Source organism: Nerophis lumbriciformis, linkage group LG17, assembly GCF_033978685.3.
Source record: "Nerophis lumbriciformis linkage group LG17, RoL_Nlum_v2.1, whole genome shotgun sequence".
Taxonomy (NCBI): Eukaryota; Metazoa; Chordata; class Actinopteri; order Syngnathiformes; family Syngnathidae; genus Nerophis; species Nerophis lumbriciformis.
The window spans coordinates 3195678-3216812 of NC_084564.2; the positions used below are offsets into that span (position 1 = coordinate 3195678).

Here is a 21135-nt window from a genome sequence, read left to right on the forward strand (position 1 = left end):
AAACAAAAGTCCAAAGCTAAGCGGAAACAGTTTACAATGTAAAGCTTCGCATTTCCGTACGTCAAGCGCGAAGCAACAAGGCCACGTTGTGTTGCCGATAACACTTAAAAAATACGTCTTAGTGTTGCCAGAACTATCGCGCGGCAAGTTTTCGACATCTTACCGAGGCTTCAACGTCATCCTTCTCGCAGGCCGCAGCAGACTGAGCTTTAAACGCTTCATTTCAGCCTTTTAGCAGATTCATGTCATCGAGATAAATTAGCAGGATTTTCAGCAGCAGCGTCTTCCTGTTGACTTTGGGACCGCGCTTCGGATTCGTAATCTTCTCCTTGTGCCGACGATGGTTTTGTTGAAGAACCTCCGTCCTCCCACCGAGGGAGTGAAGCTCCAGCAAGCCGACACCACTGCAGTCATGGACGGCAACAAGTTGGGCTGTGGGACGCTCTACGTCGCTGAAACGTAAGGCAAATATTTCATTTAATTTTTTACTATTAAATGCTTGTTTTAGGCTTACTGGTGTGCTGTGTGGACTTTATATCGTTATTCAAAGCACGCTGTGTTTAAATTATCTTTATATTCTGGTCACAAATGCAAGCTTTGGGCAGAAACCGGAACTTCCGGTGTAGCTAATGGGGTGGAACGATTCAAATGTCGATACTGTTTATACCAATGCTGGTGTGAGATTGGTACCATCGTGATGAAATCGATACTCTTTAGTTCTCGTTATTTTCACTAATGTGTGTTTTTTTAATTCAAATTTTATTGTTATGGTGTTGTCTTGTATTGGTTACTAAGGAGGTATTCTGGGATTTGAATGCCAATAGTAGCTTTATTTATTAAGTCACCTTATTGCTCAACCAGCAGAGGTGGGTAGTAACGCGCTACATTTACTCCGTTACATCTACTTGAGTAACTTTTGGTATAAATTGTACTTCTAAGAGTAGTTTTAATGCAACATACTTTTACTTTTACTTAAGTATATTTATAGAGAAGGAATGCTACTTTTACTCCGCTACTTTTATCTACATTCAGCTCGTTACTCGCTACTAATTTTGATCGATCTGTTAATGCACGCTTTGTTTGTTTTGGTCTGTCAGACAGACCGTCAAAGTGCCTGCCTTACTGGTGACGTTTCACTCCGTTCCACCAATCAGATGCAGTCACTGGTGACGTTGGACCAATCAAACAGAGCCAGGTGGTCACATGACCTGGCTTAAACAAGTTGAAAAACTTATTCGTGTGTTACCATTTAGTGGTCAATTGTACGGAATATGTACTGTACTGTGCAATCTACTAATAAAAGTTCCAATCAATCAATCAAAAGTGTGAAGGAAAAAATATACTTTTTTATTTCAACCGCACGAGGACGTTCCTGTCTTCACAATAAAAGTGCCGCTCCATCGCGCCGGCGCTTTCAAAACAAGAGTCTCCGAAAGCCAGCGCAAACAAGCTAGCAAGCTACGGAGTTTGACGCCAATGTATTTCTTGTAAAGTGTATAAAAACGAATATGGAAGCTGGACAAATAAGATGCCAAAAACCCACCACTTTCATGTGGTATTAGACAGAAAGGAGGAACTTTTCTTCTCCTCCATTTGAAAACGTGGACGTTATCATCACTACTGTCTGATTACAATCAATGCAAGTCATCAGAATCAGGTAATACACCAACTTATATTCTTGTCTTCATGAAAGAAAGGAATCTATATGTTAAACATGCATGTATATTCATTAAAACACCTTTAACATGTAAACAAAAACAGCAAAATAAATACATACACATTATATACTGTATATATCAATGTATATGTATGTATGTATGTGTATATATATATATATATATATATATATATATATATATATATATATATATATATATATATATATATATATATATATATATATATGATATGAGTGTGTATGTTACTCATCAGTTACTCAGTACTTGAGTAGTTTTTTCACAACCTACTTTTTACTTTTACTCAAGTAAATATTTGGGTGACTACTCCTTACTTTTACTTGAGTAATAAATCTCTAAAGTAACAGTACTCTTACTTGAGTACAATTTCTGGCTACTCTACCCACCTCTGTCAACCAGATGTAATCAAAATGAATAATGTTTTGCATATTTTTTATCTTGCCGATACCGATTATTAGTAGTGGTCTAGGACACCGACATTTGGAGTCGATGATAATGTTAAAAAAAAAAAAAGCAGTGTTATGTTCTAACTATGAAAATACCATATTTTCTGGACCATAAGGCGCACTTAAAATCATTTTTTTCCCGGGACAAATATTCTCCCGAAAATCTCCCGATTTTCAGCCGGAGCTGGAGGCCACGCCCCCTCCAGCGCCATGCGGACCTGAGTGAGGACAGCCTTTTTTCATGACGGGAGGACAACAGGGTGACAAGAACTAAATCATCCAGACGAGAGATAAATTGTATTATTATGTTTATTTTACCTAAAAATTAATATATTTTTATTAATTAAAAAAAACTAAATACATTTTTACTATATTTTGCTAAAAACATCAAAATTAATTGTATTTTTATTTGTATTTTTTCGTGACTCCTTATTACATCCAGCCATAGAATTATACATTAAAATAAACATATTGGAAATAATGTATTCTAAATTATCATAATAATTCATTTAAAATGACCATATTTAATTATTAAAATAATTGCTTGTTTATCAACAACTTTAGCATTTTATTCATTACATTTTGAAACTCTCAGAAGCCAAGTTATGTTATATTCCTTAATATTTATTTATGCAAGTTTGAAGTATCAATTATCTAAACACAGTTTTGTTTGCATATTTTCAGAATGTAGATATATATATAAAATATGTATGAAATACTTGACTTGGTGACTAGCTGTCAATATACTCCTCCCCTCTTAACCACGCCCCGCCCCACACCCGACCACGCCCCCACCCCCCACCTCCCAAAATCGGAGGTCTCAAGGTTGGCAAGTATGGATACATGTAGACTGCAATATGATGGCAATATGACAAAGTAAACAACACCAACATTTTATATGTTCCATTGAAAATATAGAACATTACACACGGCGCACAAAAATCTATCAAAATGTTTAATACGACTTTGGTAAGCTATGAAGCCGCACCGCTTGATGGATTGTCGGCGCATTAAACATACGAGTATTATTATGGTGTGTGTATAAGGTAAGACATATTATCTGGCGTTTTGTTTTGCAATATTATGCAAAAGCAACTTTTCTTACCTTCTGGTACCTGCTGATCTGTATTTGGGATCTGCATAAATCCTGACAAATTGCGCGTGTCCGCCTTTGTAGTGATGTACCCCCTGTGAATTTTTTTTAAATTCAAGTACCCCCTAATCAGAGCAAAGCATTTTTGGTTGGAAAAAAAGAGATAAAGAAGTCAAATACAGCACTATGTCATCAGTTTCTGATTTATTAAATTGTATAACAGTGCAAAATATTGCTCATTTGTAGTGGTCTTTCTTGAACTATTTGGGAAAAAAAGATAGGTTTTTATTTATATTTATAAAGGATTTTTGAATTGTTGCTATTTTTTAGAATATTTAAAAAAAAAATCTCACATACCCCTTGGCATACCTTCAAGTACCCCCAGGGGTACGCGTACCCCCATTTGAGAACCCCTGGTCTAGGATACCGACATTTGAAGTCGATGATAATGGAAATACCATATTTTCTGGACCATAAGGCGCACTTAAAATCCTTTATTTTCCTCAAAACTCGACAGTGCGCCTTATAACCGGTGTGCCTAATGTACGGAATAATTATTGGTTTTGCTTACTGACCTCGAAGCAATTTTATTTGGTACGTGGTGTAATGATAAGTGTGACTATTAGATGGCAGTCAAATATAAGAGATACAATATGATGGCAATATGACAAAGTAAACAACACCAACCACGACGACGTCAGTGAGTGTGTGGGCGAGAGAAGAGAGGGAGCGTAGCGTGAGTGCAGGGAGGGACTAGTTGGTTTTGTGTTGGATTGGCTGTGTAAGCAATCAATAAAGCAAGATTTGCAACTAATCGCTGGACTCATCATTCACCCTAAAGTCGTCCGCTGTGGAGAAAGGTGTTGCCCCGAGCATACATCGGCCCTGGAGAAGTGTCTCCCCTGCGCTCTTCGACTATGGTCTCGTTCTTCTGCTTAGTCTCCTTGTGTGCGCACTAGAGATGCGCGGTTTGCGGGCACAACCGCGGAGTCCGCGGATCGGGCGGATGAAATTAAAAAAAATTAGATTTTATCCGCGGGTCGGGTCGGGCGGTTGAAATAAAAAAAAAAAAAAGATTTTAAATAGATTCAGGCGGGTGGCAGTAAACCAATTGGGAAATATATATACATAGTTAAATGTTGTTACCCACATACGAAAAACGAGCAGGCACCTGCAGCATATGCCACAGCAGAAGAAGAAAAAAAAAAAGAGATGGACACTTTTACGGAGCGGAGAAGGGACGCCTCGCCGGGGTCCGGGACCGAGGCCCCTTCCCCTGAGAGGGCCCCACCGGTAGCCGTAGCTGAGGCGATCCGCGAGAAGGGCCTCGTCCGCCTTCGCCGCGGCCGGCGTCACGCGCAGCAGGTAAGCAGCTTACCTGCCCGCCACCCCCGTGGCCGGGGGCTCGTAACAGGGGTCACTCCGCGCGCTCCGCCCGTGCAGCTTACCTGCCCGCCACCCCCGTTGCCGGGGGCGCGTAACAGGGGTCACTCCGCGCGCAGTGCGCTCACGAAAGGGGTGGGGCTCACCCTGGTTGATATAGACAGCAGGACGGTGGCCATGGAAGTCGGAACCCGCTAAGGAGTGTGTAACAACCCACCTGCCGAATCAACTAGCCCTGAAAATGGATGGCGCTGGAGCGTCGGGCCCATACCCGGCCGTCGCCGGCAGGGAGACGCGCTTGGAGGTGCGCTCAGTGCGGCTCCCATATGATTGCGCACTGGTGTGCGTCTGGGTCGTGACAGCGTGGCACGTTAATGTCTGTGCTGCATTGGATCAGTCTCCTTTCTTTAACAGGCAAAAGCTTTATAACCTCACTAATGCCTTGCATCGTCTATATTAGATATATAACAACGGGCGGGTGCGGGCGGATGCGGTTCTGATTAAATGCTACATCGGGTGGATGGCGGATGGTTGACGACTTTCTGATGCGGTTGCGGATGAAATAATTGCCTATCCGCGCATCTCTAGTGCGCACACTGGACTCAGGTCCGCATGGAGCTGGAGGGGGCGTGGCCTCCAGCTCTGGCTGAATTCCGGGAGATTTTCGGGAGAAAATTTCTTCCGGGAGGTTTTCGGGAGAGGTGCTGAATTTCGGGAGTCTCCCGGAAAATCCGGGAGGGTTGGCAAGTATGATTCAAGGAAATATGGTATGCGACGCGTCGACGCACAAAAACGGTGTCGACGTATTTACGTTATCGATGACGTCGACTACGTCGACGCGTCGTTTCAGCCTTAGCCGTCAGCGAAGAAAAATCTGTACATTTTATAAGCCGCAAAGTTTAAAGCGTAGGGAAAAAGTCATCGTTCGGAATTAACATATTTCTTGGGATTATCTTCCATTTAAAATATTCCCTCATGCACATCTTTTTAGTACAAGGTATCTAAGAACAAAACACAAATACCTTCTTCCAAAACATAACTCTCTCCTGCTCCGTCTTCTTATTCTCTGGAAGACAAGGTGCGTTCTAACGTGCTAACTCGCGAGGGCGAGCACGTAGCGCTTAATTGTTTGAACTTACTGCTCGTCCTCAGTGGATCAAGTATCGAGTTTTTGACCCTGCAGACGTCTGTCGTGGTTTGACGGCGCCGGGCTGGGCTTCTGTCTGGAATACCCCACCATCGGCCTGCACGCCATCTCCAGAGACGTCAGCGCGTACCCTCAGGAGCATCTCTACGTCATGGTCAACGGGAAGCTCAGTGGTGAGGTGGCCAACATTCGCACGCGGGCGTGGAACTTTGTGGCTACCCCGACTTTCTCGCCTTCCCCGCAGAGGAGAACGAGGCAGAGATGGCGGACAAGGCGGCCGAGGAGGAGGAAGACGACGGCGGCAGCAGTGATGGTGGCGATGACGAAGAGGGAGCCATCACTGAGATCCGATTTGTGCCCGGTGACAAGGCTGCATGTGAGTACTATTTAGGGCCCGCATGGCCCATTGTATAAGGACTCCCAAAGGGAGTCCTTATGCAATGGGACATAAGGACCTATTGAATTTCTAAGGTTTTATTATTATTAGGGCCCGCATGGCCCATTGTATAAGGACTCCCAAAGGGAGTCCTTATGCAATGGGACATAAGGACCTATTGAATTTCTAAGGTTTTATTATTAGGGCCCGCATGGCCCATTGTATAAGGACTCCCAAAGGGAGTCCTTATGCAATGGGACATAAGGACCTATTGAATTTCTAAGGTTTTATTATTATTAGGGCCCGCATGGCCCATTGTATAAGGACTCCCAAAGGGAGTCCTTATGCAATGGGACATAAGGACCTATTGAATTTCTAAGGTTTTATTATTATTAGGGCCCGCATGGCCCATTGTATAAGGACTCCCAAAGGGAGTCCTTATGCAATGGGACATAAGGACCTATTGAATTTCTAAGGTTTTATTATTAGGGCCCGCATGGCCCATTGTATAAGGACTCCCAAAGGGAGTCCTTATGCAATGGGACATAAGGACCTATTGAATTTCTAAGGTTTTATTATTATTAGGGCCCGCATGGCCCATTGTATAAGGACTCCCAAAGGGAGTCCTTATGCAATGGGACATAAGGACCTATTGAATTTCTAAGGTTTTATTATTAGGGCCCGCATGGCCCATTGTATAAGGACTCCCAAAGGGAGTCCTTATGCAATGGGACATAAGGACCCATTGAATTTCTAAGGTTTTATTATTATTAGGGCCCGCATGGCCCATTGTATAAGGACTCCCAAAGGGAGTCCTTATACAATGGGACATAAGGACCTATTGAATTTCTAAGGTTTTGTTATTATACCGGCCGCCTCTTTGAGCTGCAATTTGACCCACTTAACATGCTTCAAAACTCACCATATTTGACGCACACGTCAGGACCTGCGAAAATTGCCTTTTGATAAAAAAACCGAACAGCAAAACTCAAAATTGCGCTCTAGCGCCCCCTAGGAAAACAAACTAACTAGACTGCCTGTAACTCCCACTAGGAAGGTCGGAGAGACATGAAACAAAAACCTTTATGTAGGTGTGACTTACACCTACCTTTCATAATTGTACATCCTCGGGCAAAAATCAACAGGAAGTTGGCAATTCCCCCTTCAAGACAAAAAAGTACTAAAAACAGTAACTTTTGCCTCTTTGAGCTGTATTTTGACCCCCTTAACATGCTTCAAAACTCACCAAACTGAACACACACATCAGGACTGGCTAAAATTGTGATCTAATGAAAAAACCTAACCCCAAATCTAAAAATTGCGCTCTACCGCAATTTTTGAATAAAACGCAGAAAAAACTGCTCCTCGGAAGAAAAAAATTACATAACTGCCTGTAACTCCCACTGGGAAGGTCGGAGAGACATGAAACAAAAACCCCCAGCAAAAATCAACAGGAAGTTTGCTATTCCCCCTTCAAAACACATTTTTTGTAAAAACCGGTCACCTTCCTTCAAAAACGATCTCCTCTGAGCGCGTTTGTCGTTTCGCCTTCAAACTAACACAGGAGAGGGATTGAACCCTTGTGATTACAATGACAGAAGGGCTTTTTTTCTAACTGCTCCGGTTTTGATTTTATGACCCTTCAAAGACGCGCTGATGCTGCTGCGCTGCTGTTTTTTTAAGATGGCTGCTTAAAAGCAGGAAGCACCAACGTGCCCACACAATGCAGACAAGGTAGGTACACTAGACAAAAGTCTTGGGACACTTCAGACTAAAAGTAGACAAAAGTATTGGGACACTTAGGACTACAACTTGACAAAAGTATTGGGACACTTGTGACTACCACTGGACAAAAGTATTGGGACACTTACACTGGACAAAAGTATTGGGACACTTACGCCTAAACGTGACAAAATTATTGGGACACTTAGGACTACCTCTGGACAAAAGTATTGGGACACCTACACTGGACAAAAGTATTGGGACACTTAGGACTACCTCTGGACAAAAGTATTGGGACACCTACACTGGACAAAAGTATTGGGACACTTAGGACTACAACTTGACAAGTATTGGGACACTTGGGACTAAAACTGGACAAAAGTATTGGGACACTTGGGACTACCACTTGACAAAAGTATTGGGACACTTACACTAGACAAAAGTATTGGGACACTTAGGACTAAAACTGGACAAAAGTTTTGGGACACTTAGGACCAGAAATTGACTAAAGTATTGGGATACTTAGGACTACAACTTGACATAAGTATTGGGCCACTTGGGACTAAAACTTGACAAAAGTATTGGGACACTTAGGACTACAACTTGACAAAAGTATTGGGCCACTTGGGACTTCAACTTGACATAAGTATTGGGACACTTCGGATTACCACTGGACAAAAGTATTGGGACACTTAGGACTAAAACTGGACAAAAGTATTGGGACACTTAGGACTAAAGTTTTGGGACACTTCCGACTACCACTAGACAAAAGTATTGGGACACTTAGGACTAAAACTGGACAAAAGTATTGGGACACCTATACTGGACAAAAGTATTGGGACACTTAGGACTACAACTTGACAAAATTATTGGGACACTTAGGACTAAAACTGAACAAAAGTATTGGAACACTTAGGACTACAACTTGACAAAAGTATTGGGACACTTAGGACTAAAACTGGACAAAAGTATTAGGACACTTAGGACTAGCACCTGCCAAAAGTATTGGGACACTTACACTGGACAAAAGTTTTGGGACACTTCTAAAACTTGACAAAAGTATTGGGACACTTAGGACTACAACTTGACAAAAGTATTGGGACACTTAGGACTACAACTGGACACAAGTATTGGGACACTTAGGACTACAACTGGACACAAGTATTGGGACACTTAGGACTACCACTGGACAAAAGTATTGGTACACCTACACTGGCCAAAAGTATTGGGACACTTAGGACTACAACTTGACAAAAGTATTGGGACACTTAGGACTACAACTGGACAAAAGTATTGGGACACTTAGGACTACCACTGGACAAAAGTATTGGTACACCTACACTGGCCAAAAGTATTGGGACACTTAGGACTACAACTTGACAAAAGTATTGGGACACTTAGGACTACCACTGGACACAAGTATTGGGACACTTACACTGGACAAAAGTATTGGGACACTTGGGACTAAAACTTGACAAAAGTATTGGGACACTTAGGACTAGCACCTGCCAAATACGCGGGCCCGACCAATGCTGCTTGCAGCTTTAATTAGCTATGTATTTGTATGTTATATCATAGTATTGTCTCTTGTTCAGCTAATTGTTGAAAATGTTCCGCTGCATTTGAACTGAAAAGTGCACAATCTTCGGACTGGGAAAAGTACATTTGAACGCCACATGAAACTTGTCAGCCATGTTTGTAGTTTTGTTTGCCTGCGATGGTTGACCGATCGATTGGCCACCCATCAATATCGGCTGATTTTCCTGAAAAAGTCAGGCATGTGATTTTTCCGTCTAAAGTCGGAATTCCGTCTTTTTTAATCTCGGGAAAAAAAAAAAATTATCTCCCTTTTTTCCGTTTTTTTTTCCCGACCCTAAATCAAGATTCAAGACGTAGTTTATATTACGCCGTAGTTGATTGGTCGATATGTTCCTTGTGACCAATCAGGACATCTGTTATGAATGATGACGTTAATAACGTCATCATTCATAATGGTTATTACCGCCATTTTCCATATGTAAACGATGTCGGTTCTCGAGAGAAAGGACGCTTTACGAGTAAAAGAAATTGATAAACATGTCAAAAATAAGTTTCGATGGAAAGGGAAATCACTGATACTGTTGGGAAGAAGGAAGTTTCGACTTTGTTCGGTGATTTTATTCGGAAAATCGATCGTCCCGGAAAGTTCATAATGGTTATTACCACCATTTTCCATATGTAAACGATGTCGGTTCTCGAGAGAAAGGACGCTTTACGAGTAAAAGAGTGTGTATTTAAAATGTTAATGGAGGGTTTTGAAGTTGTTTTATATCAGGGGTGTCAAACTCAAATACAGAGTGGGCCAAAATGTAAAACTGAACAAAGCCGCGGGCCAAGGTTGAACAAATTAACCTTTTTAATAGGGACCCAAACAAGTTTTGCATTAAATATTGAACAAGCAAGGCTTATATAACTTTATAGTGACATGCAAAATCCAGTTTCAAATAATAATAATAATAATAATTAAAAAATATCAATGGCATATCAAATACAATTTAAATACAAATTGAATGCCTCTTTTCTATTTGCAGCCTTCTGAGGTAAATATCAACATTAACTTGTTCCACAGGCTAATACATTAGAAAATAAAATAACAATGAATAAACCAACCATTCAGGACTTTAAACTACTCAGTTTGCAACACACTGATCTAATCTGATGTGCCCAAGCCAGATACCTGCCATCTTTTCTTGGATGCTAGTTCATTAATGTCGGGGCTCAGGCTTTGAGCTGAGGCAACCTTCATTATCCAACCAAGGTGTTCATCAGTCATTATATCTCGTAGTCCACCCGGACCACACTCTTGGCCCAGTCACAAGATTTGTGCGGCTTCTGTACGCACCCACACGTGAAATGCAACGCATACTTGATCAACAGCCATACAGGTCACACTGAGGGTGGCCGTATAAACAACTTTAACACTGTTACAAATATACGCCACACTGTGAATCCACACCAAACAAGAATGACAAACACATTTCGGGAGAACATCCGCACCGTAACACAACATAAACACAACAGCACAAATACCCAAGAACCCTTTGCAGCACTAACTCTTCCGGGACGCTACAAAATACCACCAAATATAATACCATATATATATATATATTTATATATATATATATATTAGAGATGCGCGGTTTGCGGGCACAACCGCGGAGTCCGCGGATTATCCGCGGATCGGGCGGATGAAATTAAAAAAAATTAGATTTTATCCGTGGGTCGGGTGGTTGAAATAAAAAAAAATTAGATTTTAAATAGATTCAGGCGGGTGGCAGTTAAACCAATTGGGAAATATATATACATAGTTAAATGTTGTTACCCACATACGAAAAACGAGCAGGCACCTGCAGCATATGCCACAACAGAAGAAAAAAAAAAAAAGAGATGGACACTTTTACGGAGCGGAGAAGGGACGCCTCGCCGGCCCCTTCCCCCGAGAGGGCCCCACCGGAAGCCGTAGCCGAGGCGATCCGCGAGAAGGGCCCGACGCACGTCCAGGGTCACCACCGCGCCCACCGCACCGACACCCCGCCTCGTCCGCCTTCGCCGCGGCCGGCGTCACGCGCAGCTGGTAAGCAGCTTACCTGCCCGCCACCCCCGTGGCCGGGGGCTCGTAACAGGGGTCACTCCGCGCGCTCCGCCCGCGCAGCTTACCTGCCCGCCACCCCTGTTGCCGGGGGCGCGTAACAGGGGTCACTCCGCGCGCAGTGCGCTCACGAAAGGGGTGGGGCTCACCCTGGTTGATATAGACAGCAGGACGGTGGCCATGGAAGTCGGAACCCGCTAAGGAGTGTGTAACAACCCACCTGCCGAATCAACTAGCCCTGAAAATGGATGGCGCTGGAGCGTCGGGCTCATACGCGGCCGTCGCCGGCAGCGAGACGCGCTTGGAGGTGCGCTCAGCGCGGCTCCCATATGATTGCGCACTGGTGTGCGTCTGGGTCGTGACAGCGTGGCACGCGAATGTCTGCACTGCATTGGATCAGTTTCCTTTCTTTAACAGGCAAAAGCTTTATAACCTCACTAATGCCTTGCATCGTCTATATTAGATATATAACAACGGGCGGGTGCGGTTCTGATCAAATGTTACATCGGGTGGATGGCGGATGGTTGACGACTTTCTGATGCGGTTGCGGATGAAATAATTGCCTATCCGCGCATCTCTAATATATATATATATATATATATATATATATCATCAATCAATCAATCAATCAATCTTTATTTATATAGCCCTAAATCACAAGTGTCTCAAAGGGCTGCACAAGCCACAACGACATCCTCGGTACAAAGCCCACATACGGGCAAGGAAAAACTCACCCCAGTGGGACGTCGATGTGAATGACTATGAGAAACCTTGGAGAGGACCGCATATGTGGGTAACCCCCCCCCTCTAGGGGAGACCGAAAGCAATGGATGTCGAGTGGGTCTGACATAATATTGTGAGAGTCCAGTCCATAGTGGATCCAACATAATAGTAGTAAGAGTCCAGTCCATAGTGGGGCCAGCAGGACACCATCCCGAGCGGAGACTGGTCAGCAGCGCAGAGATGTTCCCAGCCGATGCACAGGCGAGCGGTCCACCCCGGGTCCCGACTCTGGACAGCCAGCACTTCATCCATGGCCACCGGACCTGTGCCCCCCCCCCTCAAGGAAAAGGGGAGCAGAGGAGAAAAGAAAAGAAACGGCAGATCAACTGGTCTAACAGGGGGGCTATTTAAAGGCTAGAGTATACAAATGAGTTTTAAGATGAGTTTTAAGATGGGACTTAAATGCTTCTACTATATATATACGGTATATATATATATATACCGTATCTTTCGGAGTATAAGTCACACCGGAGTATAAGTCACACCTGCCGAAAATGCCTAATAAAGAAGGAAAAAAACATATATAAGTCGCACTGGAGCCCGGCCAAACTATGAAAAAAACTGCGACTTATAGTCCGAAAAATACGGTATATATAAAATAAATACTTTCATTTCAGTGAATTCTAGCTATAAATATACTCCTCCCCCTTAACCCCGCGCCCCGCCCCCCACCCCCACCCCCCCAATCTGGAAGTCTCAAGGTTGGCAAGTATGCCATGTGGCCCCTGAGCTAAAATGAGTTTGACACCCCTGTACTAAATTATCCAGTTGTCTTAAGTGCAGCATACATAAAGCTATGTTTTATGCTTTATTAATAACGTGTGTGTGTGTGTGTGTGTGTGTGTGTGTGTGTGTGTGTGTGTGTGTGTGTGTGCAGTGGACTCCATGTTTGCTGCCATGTGCGAATGCCAGGCGCTGCATCCTGACCCAGAAGACGACGACTCCGATAACGACTTTGAAGGCGAAGAGTACGATGTGGAGGAGGCCGGTCAGACATAACACACACACACACACACACACACACACACACACGCACACACACAAAAATGCGATAAAGTAACATTTGACGTGGGTGATTTCTCTTGTCCATCTCTCGCCGCCACTGGACTCGCCACAGAGGCTGGTAAGATCCACTCTATTTAGAATCCCCCATATTTTGAAACGCGCCATCTTATTAATCGGTCGCCTCCTCTCCGTCCGGGCAGAGCACGGCCACGCCGACATCCCCACCTTCTACACGTGCGACGAGGGTCTGTCGGCGCTGACGCAGGAGGGCCACGCCACGCTGGAGAGGCTGGAGGGCATGTTGGCACAGAGCGTGGCGCAGCAGTATCACATGGCCGGCGTGAGGACGGAGCTGAGCAACGCGGAGTTCGAAGGTAGGACGACGCCGGCGTCACCCTATGGCAGGCCTGGGCAATTACATACCTGCCAACTACTCCGGTTTTCCCGTAATTAGTACGGTTTTCATCAACCTATTCCGGGTTACGGTTGCAGTGATTAAAAATTACGGTTTTTCATTCATTAAAATTTTTTTATTTTTTTTTAAGTTTTATTCACGAAATCGCGTAACAACAATGACAATCGACACTGCTTCCCGTAACTTCCTATCGAGGCATTCCGAATGCCATGCGCGAGGCTATTTATAGCACCGCTGCCAAGCACGAGGCACCAGTTGCCATTGTTTCCAAACGAGCATGGAATCGGCCGGAGGAAAATAGCAAACGAGTCTTAAACCGAAAAGAAAACTGCAGTCATTCCGTGAAGAATATTCAAAAGCCTAATTACCGTATTTTCCGCACTATAAGCCGCACCTAAAAACCACAAATTTTCTCAAAAGCTGACAGTGCGCCTTATAATCCGGTGCGCTTTATATATGGATAAATATTAAGATTCATTTTCATAAAGTTTCGGTCTCGCAACTTCGGTAAACAGCCGCCATCTTTTTTCCCGGTAGAACAGGAAGCGCTTCTTCTTCTACGCAAGCAACCGCCAAGGTAAGCACCCGCCCCCATAGAACAGGAAGCGCTTCTTCTTCTACTGTAAGCAACCACCCGCCCGCGTAGAAGAAGAAAAAGCGCGCGGATATACCGTACGTTTCATTTCCTTTGTGTGTTTACATCTGTAAAGACCACAAAATGGCTCCTACCAAGTGACAGGGATCCGGTTCATGAAAAGACGCAATCTCTCCATCCGCACACGGATTACTATTTCACAGCAACTGATATTCCTGTGAACCGCACTGTGGATACAACGGGAGCACGTACGGTGAATATTCGCACCACAGGGAATGAGAAGTCATCCTTCACTGTGGTTCTAGCTTGCCATGCTAATGGCCAGAAACTTCCACCCATGGTGATATTCAAAAGGAAGACCTTGCCAAAAGAGACCTTTCCAGCCGGCGTCATCATAAAAGCTAACTCGAAGGGATGGATGGATGAAGAAAAGATGAGCGAGTGGTTAAGGTAAGTTTACGCGAAGAGGCCGGGTGGCTTTTTTCACGCAGCTCCGTCCATGTTGATATACGACTCCATGCGCGCCCACATCACGCTGGTTTTTAATATATTATTAAAGTTTGACTGACCTATCTGACTGTTTTTTTGACATTCCTTTAGCGCAGTTAGATGCGGCTTATAACACGGGGCGGCTTATAGGTGGACAAAGTTTTGAAATATGCCGTTCATTGAAGGCGCGGCTTATAACCCAGGGCGCCTTATGATGCGGAAAATACGGTATCCGTTCCAAAAAGGGTGAAAACTACGCGAATTGCACTTTGTGCAGACAAGATTTTTCGATCGGACACGGAGGAATTAGCGATGTAAAAGACCACGTTGGGACAAAAAAACACAAGTCTAATGCCGTTGCTAGCGATACAAGTGGAAAACTTTCAACGTTTTCCGTCGCCCAAACAGATTCTTTGGATGTGATAAATGCCGAAGTTTTTTTACGGAGGCAATAATTGAGCATGGACTTCCAATCGCACTGGCTGATCACATGGGACAGTTAAATGTTTGTAATGCAACCTTTTAAAAATCATTACGCGGTGATCGCGCTCCCAAAAATAAATAGAGTCCTTTTAACGAATGAGTTTGATGGTTTCTCACAAACCTTAAATGAAAGAAGTCCTTTGTTCTCCTGCACCATGCATGCGCAATCCTGTCGGCTGTATTTCACAGCACGTCTTTGACAACTTGAAGTGGCATAAAACATTTAAAACAAAGGGGTTATAGGAACAATCACTTTCAGTGTTTTATGCCACTTCAAGTTGTCAAAGACGGTATGCTGGTGCCCGACTGCCACAAGTGGAACAAACATTTGAAACAAAGGGGTTATAGGAACAATCACTTTCAGTGTTTTATGCCACTTCAAGTAAACTTATCATAAAGTTACCATATCATTTTTGCAGTATGATCAATCTGATAGAATAAATTTGGATTTTAGCCACAAAAAGGTAATGACACCAATGTTATCTTTTGGAATTGTTTAGTACTGTTATACTGTTAAAAGTGTTTATACTATTTATGCTTTCAAGTCCAAGTTGAAGAAATCGTGTTAAATGTTGACAGCATAACTACCAAAATACAGAAGTATGTCCTTAATATTTTTGCAGTGCTATTTCTGTTGAAAAGTTCAAATGATTACATTAGAGATGTGATGTGCCACTTTTCAAGTGTCTGATGGCTTCAATTAATTTTCATTCATTTTTCATATTTTGAATTCTTTTGAAAGGCTTACAAAAAAACTACATTTGAATTGTAATTCCATGCTATTGACAGGACTATTAATTTTAATGAAGTTAGCTTACCATGTTTACAGTATGATAATTGTGATAGAAATGTGAATTTTAGGCACAGAATATTTTTTACAATTGAACAAGGCAGTAGATTATACAAGCTTGGACAGAAAGTTAATAATGACACCAATTTTTTTTTTAATGGAATTGTTTAGTACTGTTTTACCATTTGTTTACTGTAAAAAGTGTTTATACTTTCAATGAACAAATTGAAGTCTTGTGAAAGGTTGACAGGATAACTGGCATTAACTGTCAAAATAATTTCAAACTATTGAAGTTAGCTTACAGAATAAACATGTCAATCAACCCAGATGATTTTTGCTGTAATATTTTTGTTTTGAAAAGTCACTGTGACTGATAGAAAAGTGATGGTTTTAGCAACATTTTAACCTGTCTGAATGCAATCAATCATTTTGCGTCGGGGGGCCCTGAACCCCCCACCGGGACTTTTCCTGGACCTACCGGGGCCTGCGGCCCCTGGACCCTGGCTACTAGGTTTTTCTGATTTCAAAAGTTGGCAGGTATGATCGACATTTGAAAGGCAATTTAAAATAAATAAAGGCTGAATAAGTGTACGTTATATGAGGCATAAATAAGCAACTGGTATGTTAACGTAACATATTATGGTAAGAGTCATTCAAATAACTATAACATATAGAACATGCTATACGTTTACCAAACAATCTGTCACTCCTAATCGCTAAATCCCATGAAATCTTATACGTCTAGTCCAGGGGTCGGCAACCTTTACCAGTCAAAGAGCCACTTTGATCAGTTTCACAAATTATAGAAAACAATGGGAGCCGCAAAAATTTTTTGAAATTCTAAATGAAATAACACTGCATACGAAGTTTTTTTATTTTGCTTTGTGCTATGTATAAACCAGGGGTCTCGGACACGCTGCCCACACCTTTTGTGTGGAATTTGAAAGCTGGTGCGGCACGCGGGTTTGTATTTAACGGCGCTTGCCAGCGTCATGCGTGCCGTGATGTTACAGCATATAGCACCCACTACAGTCAGCGTGCCTGATCAGCTACACGTTGTATGGGGCTTCCGCTTTGCTAACGCAGGTTACAGCATGGCATACTTGGTCAACAACCACACAGCTCACACTGACGGTGGCGGTATAAAAAAAAAAAAAAAACTTTAACACTCTTACTAATAATGCGCCACACTGTGAACCCACACCAAACAAGAATGACAAACACATTTCGGGAGAACATCTGCACCGTAGCACAACATAAACACAACAGGACAAATACCCAGAATCCTCTGTATTGACAGCGTGCCAGCCCAACACTTGTTAAACAATATACATCTTATGCTTGCACACGTACTTGACAGCAAGGCATACTTGGTCAACAACCACACAGCTCACACTGACGGTGGCGGTATAAAAAAAAAAAAAAACTTTAACACTCTTACTAATAATGCGCCACACTGTGAACCCACACCAAACAAGAATGACAAACACATTTCGGGAGAACATCTGCACCGTAACACAACATAAACACAACAGGACAAATACCCAGAATCCTCTGTATTGACAGCGTGCCAGCCCAACACTTGTTAAACAATATACATCTTATGCTTGCACACGTACTTGACAGCAAGGCATACTTGGTCAACAACCACACAGCTCACACTGACGGTGGCGGTATAAAAAAAACCAAAAAACTTTAACACTCTTACTAATAATGCGCCACACTGTGAACCCACACCAAACAAGAATGACAAACACATTTCGGGAGAACATCTGCACCGTAACACAACATAAACACAACAGGACAAATACCCAGAATCCCATGCAGCCCTAACTCTACATCATACACCCCCCCCCTGCTACCAAACCCCGCCCACCTCAACCGACGCACAGAGGGAGTGGCGGTGGGGGCGGGGGGGCGGGGGGGGGTTTGTATAATGTAGAGTTAGGGCTGCATGGGATTCTGGGTATTTGTTCTGTTGTGTTAAGGTGCAGATGTTCTCCCGAAATGTGTTTGTCATTCTTGTTTGGTTTTGGTTCAAAGTGTGGCGCATTATTAGTAAGAGTGTTAAAGTTGTTTTATATGGTCACCGTCAGTGTAACCTGTGTGGCTGTTGACCAAGTATGATATGCTGTCAAGTACGTGTGCAAGCATAAGATGTATATTGTATAACAAGTGTTGGGCTGACACGCTGTTAATACAGATTGTAGAGGGCGCCAAATGTTGTACCATCATGGCACGCCCTTATCATAGCCGTAAGGGTGAAAATCGGTGAATATTAATCCCGGGAGTTTTCTGCAAGAGAGGCACTGAAATCCGGAAGTCTCACGGGAAAATTGGGGGGTTCAGCAAGTAAGCTGCTGAGCCGCATCAGAGTGATCAAAGAGCCGCGGGTTGCCGACCCCTGGTCTAGTCTCTTACGTGAATGAGATCAATAATATTATTTGATATTTGACGCTAATGTGTTAATCATTTCACACATAAGTCGCTCCTGAGTATAAGTCGCACCCCCGGCCAAACTATGAAAAAAACTGCGACTTATAGTCCGAAAAATGCGGTAATTAGATGACCATAGTAACTACCGTATTTTCCGCACCATAAGCCGCCCTGGGTTATAAGCCGCGCCTTCAATGAACGGCATATTTCAAAACTTTGTCCACCTATAAGCCGCCCCGTGTTATAAGCCGCATCTAACTGCGCTAAAGGAATGTCAAAAAAACAGTCAGATAGGTCAGTCAAACTTTAATAATATATTAAAAACCAGCGTGATGTGGGCGCGCACGGAGTCGTATATCAACATGGACGGAGCTGCGTGAAAAAAGCCACCCGGCCTCTTCGCGTAAACTTAAACTTACCTTAACCACTCGCTCATCTTTTCTTCATCCATCCCTTCGAGTTAGCTTTTATGATGACGCCGGCTGGAAAGGTCTCTTTTGGCAAGGTCTTCCTTTTGAATATCACCATGGGTGGAAGTTTCTGGCCATTAGCATGGCAAGCTAGAACCACAGTGAAGGATGACTTCTCATTCCCTGTGGTGCGAATATTCACCGTACGTGCTCCCGTTGTATCCACAGTGCGGTTCACAGGAATATCAAAAGTCAGTGGAACCTCGTCCATGTTGATAATGTTCTCTGGCCGGATCTTTTTTTCAGCTATCTTGTTTTTACAATATGCACGGAAAGTAGCCAGCTTTTCTTGAAAGTCTTTAGGCAGTTGCTGTGAAATAGTAGTCCGTGTGCGGATGGAGAGATTGCGTCTTTTCATGAACCGGATCCCTGTCGCTTAGTAGGAGCCATTTTGTGGTCTTTACAGATGTAAACACACAAAGGAAATGAAACGTACGGTAATATCCGTGCGCTTTTTCTTCTTCTACGCGGGCGGGTGGTTGCTTACAGTAGAAGAAGAAGCGCTTCCTGTTCTATGGGGGCGGGTGCTTACCTTGGCGGTTGCTTGCGTAGAAGAAGAAGCACTTCCTCTTCTACGGGGAAAAAAGATGGCGGCTGTAGTTGCGAGACCGAAACTTTATGAAAATGAATCTTAATATTAATCCATATATAAAGCGCACCGGGTTAAAAGCCGCACTGTCAGCTTTTGAGTAAATTTGTGGTTTTTAGGTGCGGCTAATAGTGCGGAAAATACGGTAATTACATGACCATAGTAGCTAATTAGATGACCATAGTAACTAATTAGATTACCATAGTAACTAGTATATCAACCATAAGCGCAGATTCCAAGCATGTAAAGACTTAGTATAGTTGAAGACTTACGGTCGTTATAAAACATGAGTGCACATCATAATGGCAGCTACACTTTACATCTTAAAGATCTAAAAAAATGATTTGGGAATGTCCGGCGGGCCAGATTGAAAAACTCAACGGGCCACATGTGGCCCCCGGGGCCTGCCCTATGGCGTCACGTGACCCCCGCCCCCTCCCCCATTTCACTTGTCGTGTGTGCAGACGGGATGGAGGTGGACGCCGACACTGCGGAGGCGGGTCAGTTTGAGGACGCCGACGTGGACCACTGGTGAGTCCCACGTCTCTCGCCGTGCGTAAGACGGGTTTATTAACGCGCGCCTCCTGTGTGTGTAGATGGACGCCCAATTGCATCATGGGAGCTGCACTTCTTCAAGGCACTTCCTGTTGTCGCTGTCAATCATCTCAGTAGTCAATGTAGTGCACGTCGTCGTTTGAATCCATCTGACCACCAAACTAACATGTCACATCCTTTCTAGTAGTAATTGTCAATAAAATAATAGTTTTTCTATTTTGCTTGGCTTGTCTGCCTTTTTTTATTTTTTTATTGTAACGACTTTTTATAGGCAACTGTAATATTGATGGCACTGAGGTAGCGGAGTTCAAAGGTCATGCTGCTACAAACATTTACACACTCACTAGGGCCGGGGCCCGTAACTGAAGCGTTAGCGGCCCCTCGGCACGATCAATTCTAATATTAGCAAGCTAGCTTTTTTTTGCTAATTTTGCAGGTATACACCTCAGCGTCAAATATATTGTTACTCGACAAGTGCTACCTGTTAGCATGCTAATGTTGGTTTACTAGCTTTTTTTTTTTAGCTCATTTTGTAAGTATACACAGTCGTATTTTGGCACATAATGCATGCTAACGTTAGCAGACTAACATATTTTTCAGATACACACCTCAGAGCAGTGGTTCTTAACCTGGGTTCCATGGAACACTGGTGGTTCGGTGAGTCTGGCTCAGGGGTTCGGCGGAGGTCAAGACACACCCGACTCATCGTGTAAATAAAAACTTCTCCCTATCGGCGTATTACGGATACGGCATACTTGCCAACCTTGAGACCTCCGATTTCGGGAGGTGGGGGGGGCGTGGTTGGGGCGGGGGCGTGGTTAAGAGGGGAGGAGTATATTTACAGCTAGAATTCACCAAGTCAAGTATTTCATATATATATATATATATATATATATATACATATATACTGTATATAAGAAATACTGGACTTTCAGTGAATTCTAGCTATATATATATATATATATATATATATATATCAGTGACGTGCGGTCACTAGAGGCAGGTGAGGCGGGGCCTCACGTGCCATCATGGA

General features: G+C 43.3%; 1 protein-coding gene across 1 annotated transcript; it reads left to right on the forward strand.

Moving 5' to 3' along the window:
- Window positions 1-13: 13 nt before the first annotated feature.
- On the forward strand, window positions 14-20318 carry clns1a (chloride channel, nucleotide-sensitive, 1A). Its single transcript, XM_072914975.1, has 8 exons — window positions 14-459; window positions 5803-5939; window positions 6011-6142; window positions 13153-13263; window positions 13393-13398; window positions 13481-13654; window positions 20012-20078; window positions 20144-20318. Coding segments are annotated over exons 1-8 (747 nt in total). The 5' UTR covers window positions 14-340; the 3' UTR covers window positions 20145-20318.
- The last annotated feature ends 817 nt before the right edge of the window (window positions 20319-21135 follow it).

Excerpts from the sequence above, each read along its gene's own strand:
- clns1a (XM_072914975.1), top strand. The coding sequence starts at position 341 with ATGGTTTTGTTGAAGAACCTCCGTCCTCCCACCGAGGGAGTGAAGCTC. Across the intron at positions 460-5,802 it reads ACGCTCTACGTCGCTGAAAC|ACGTCTGTCGTGGTTTGACG; the intron begins GTAAGGCAAATA and ends TTGACCCTGCAG. Across the intron at positions 13,655-20,011 it reads GAGCAACGCGGAGTTCGAAG|ACGGGATGGAGGTGGACGCC; the intron begins GTAGGACGACGC and ends TCGTGTGTGCAG.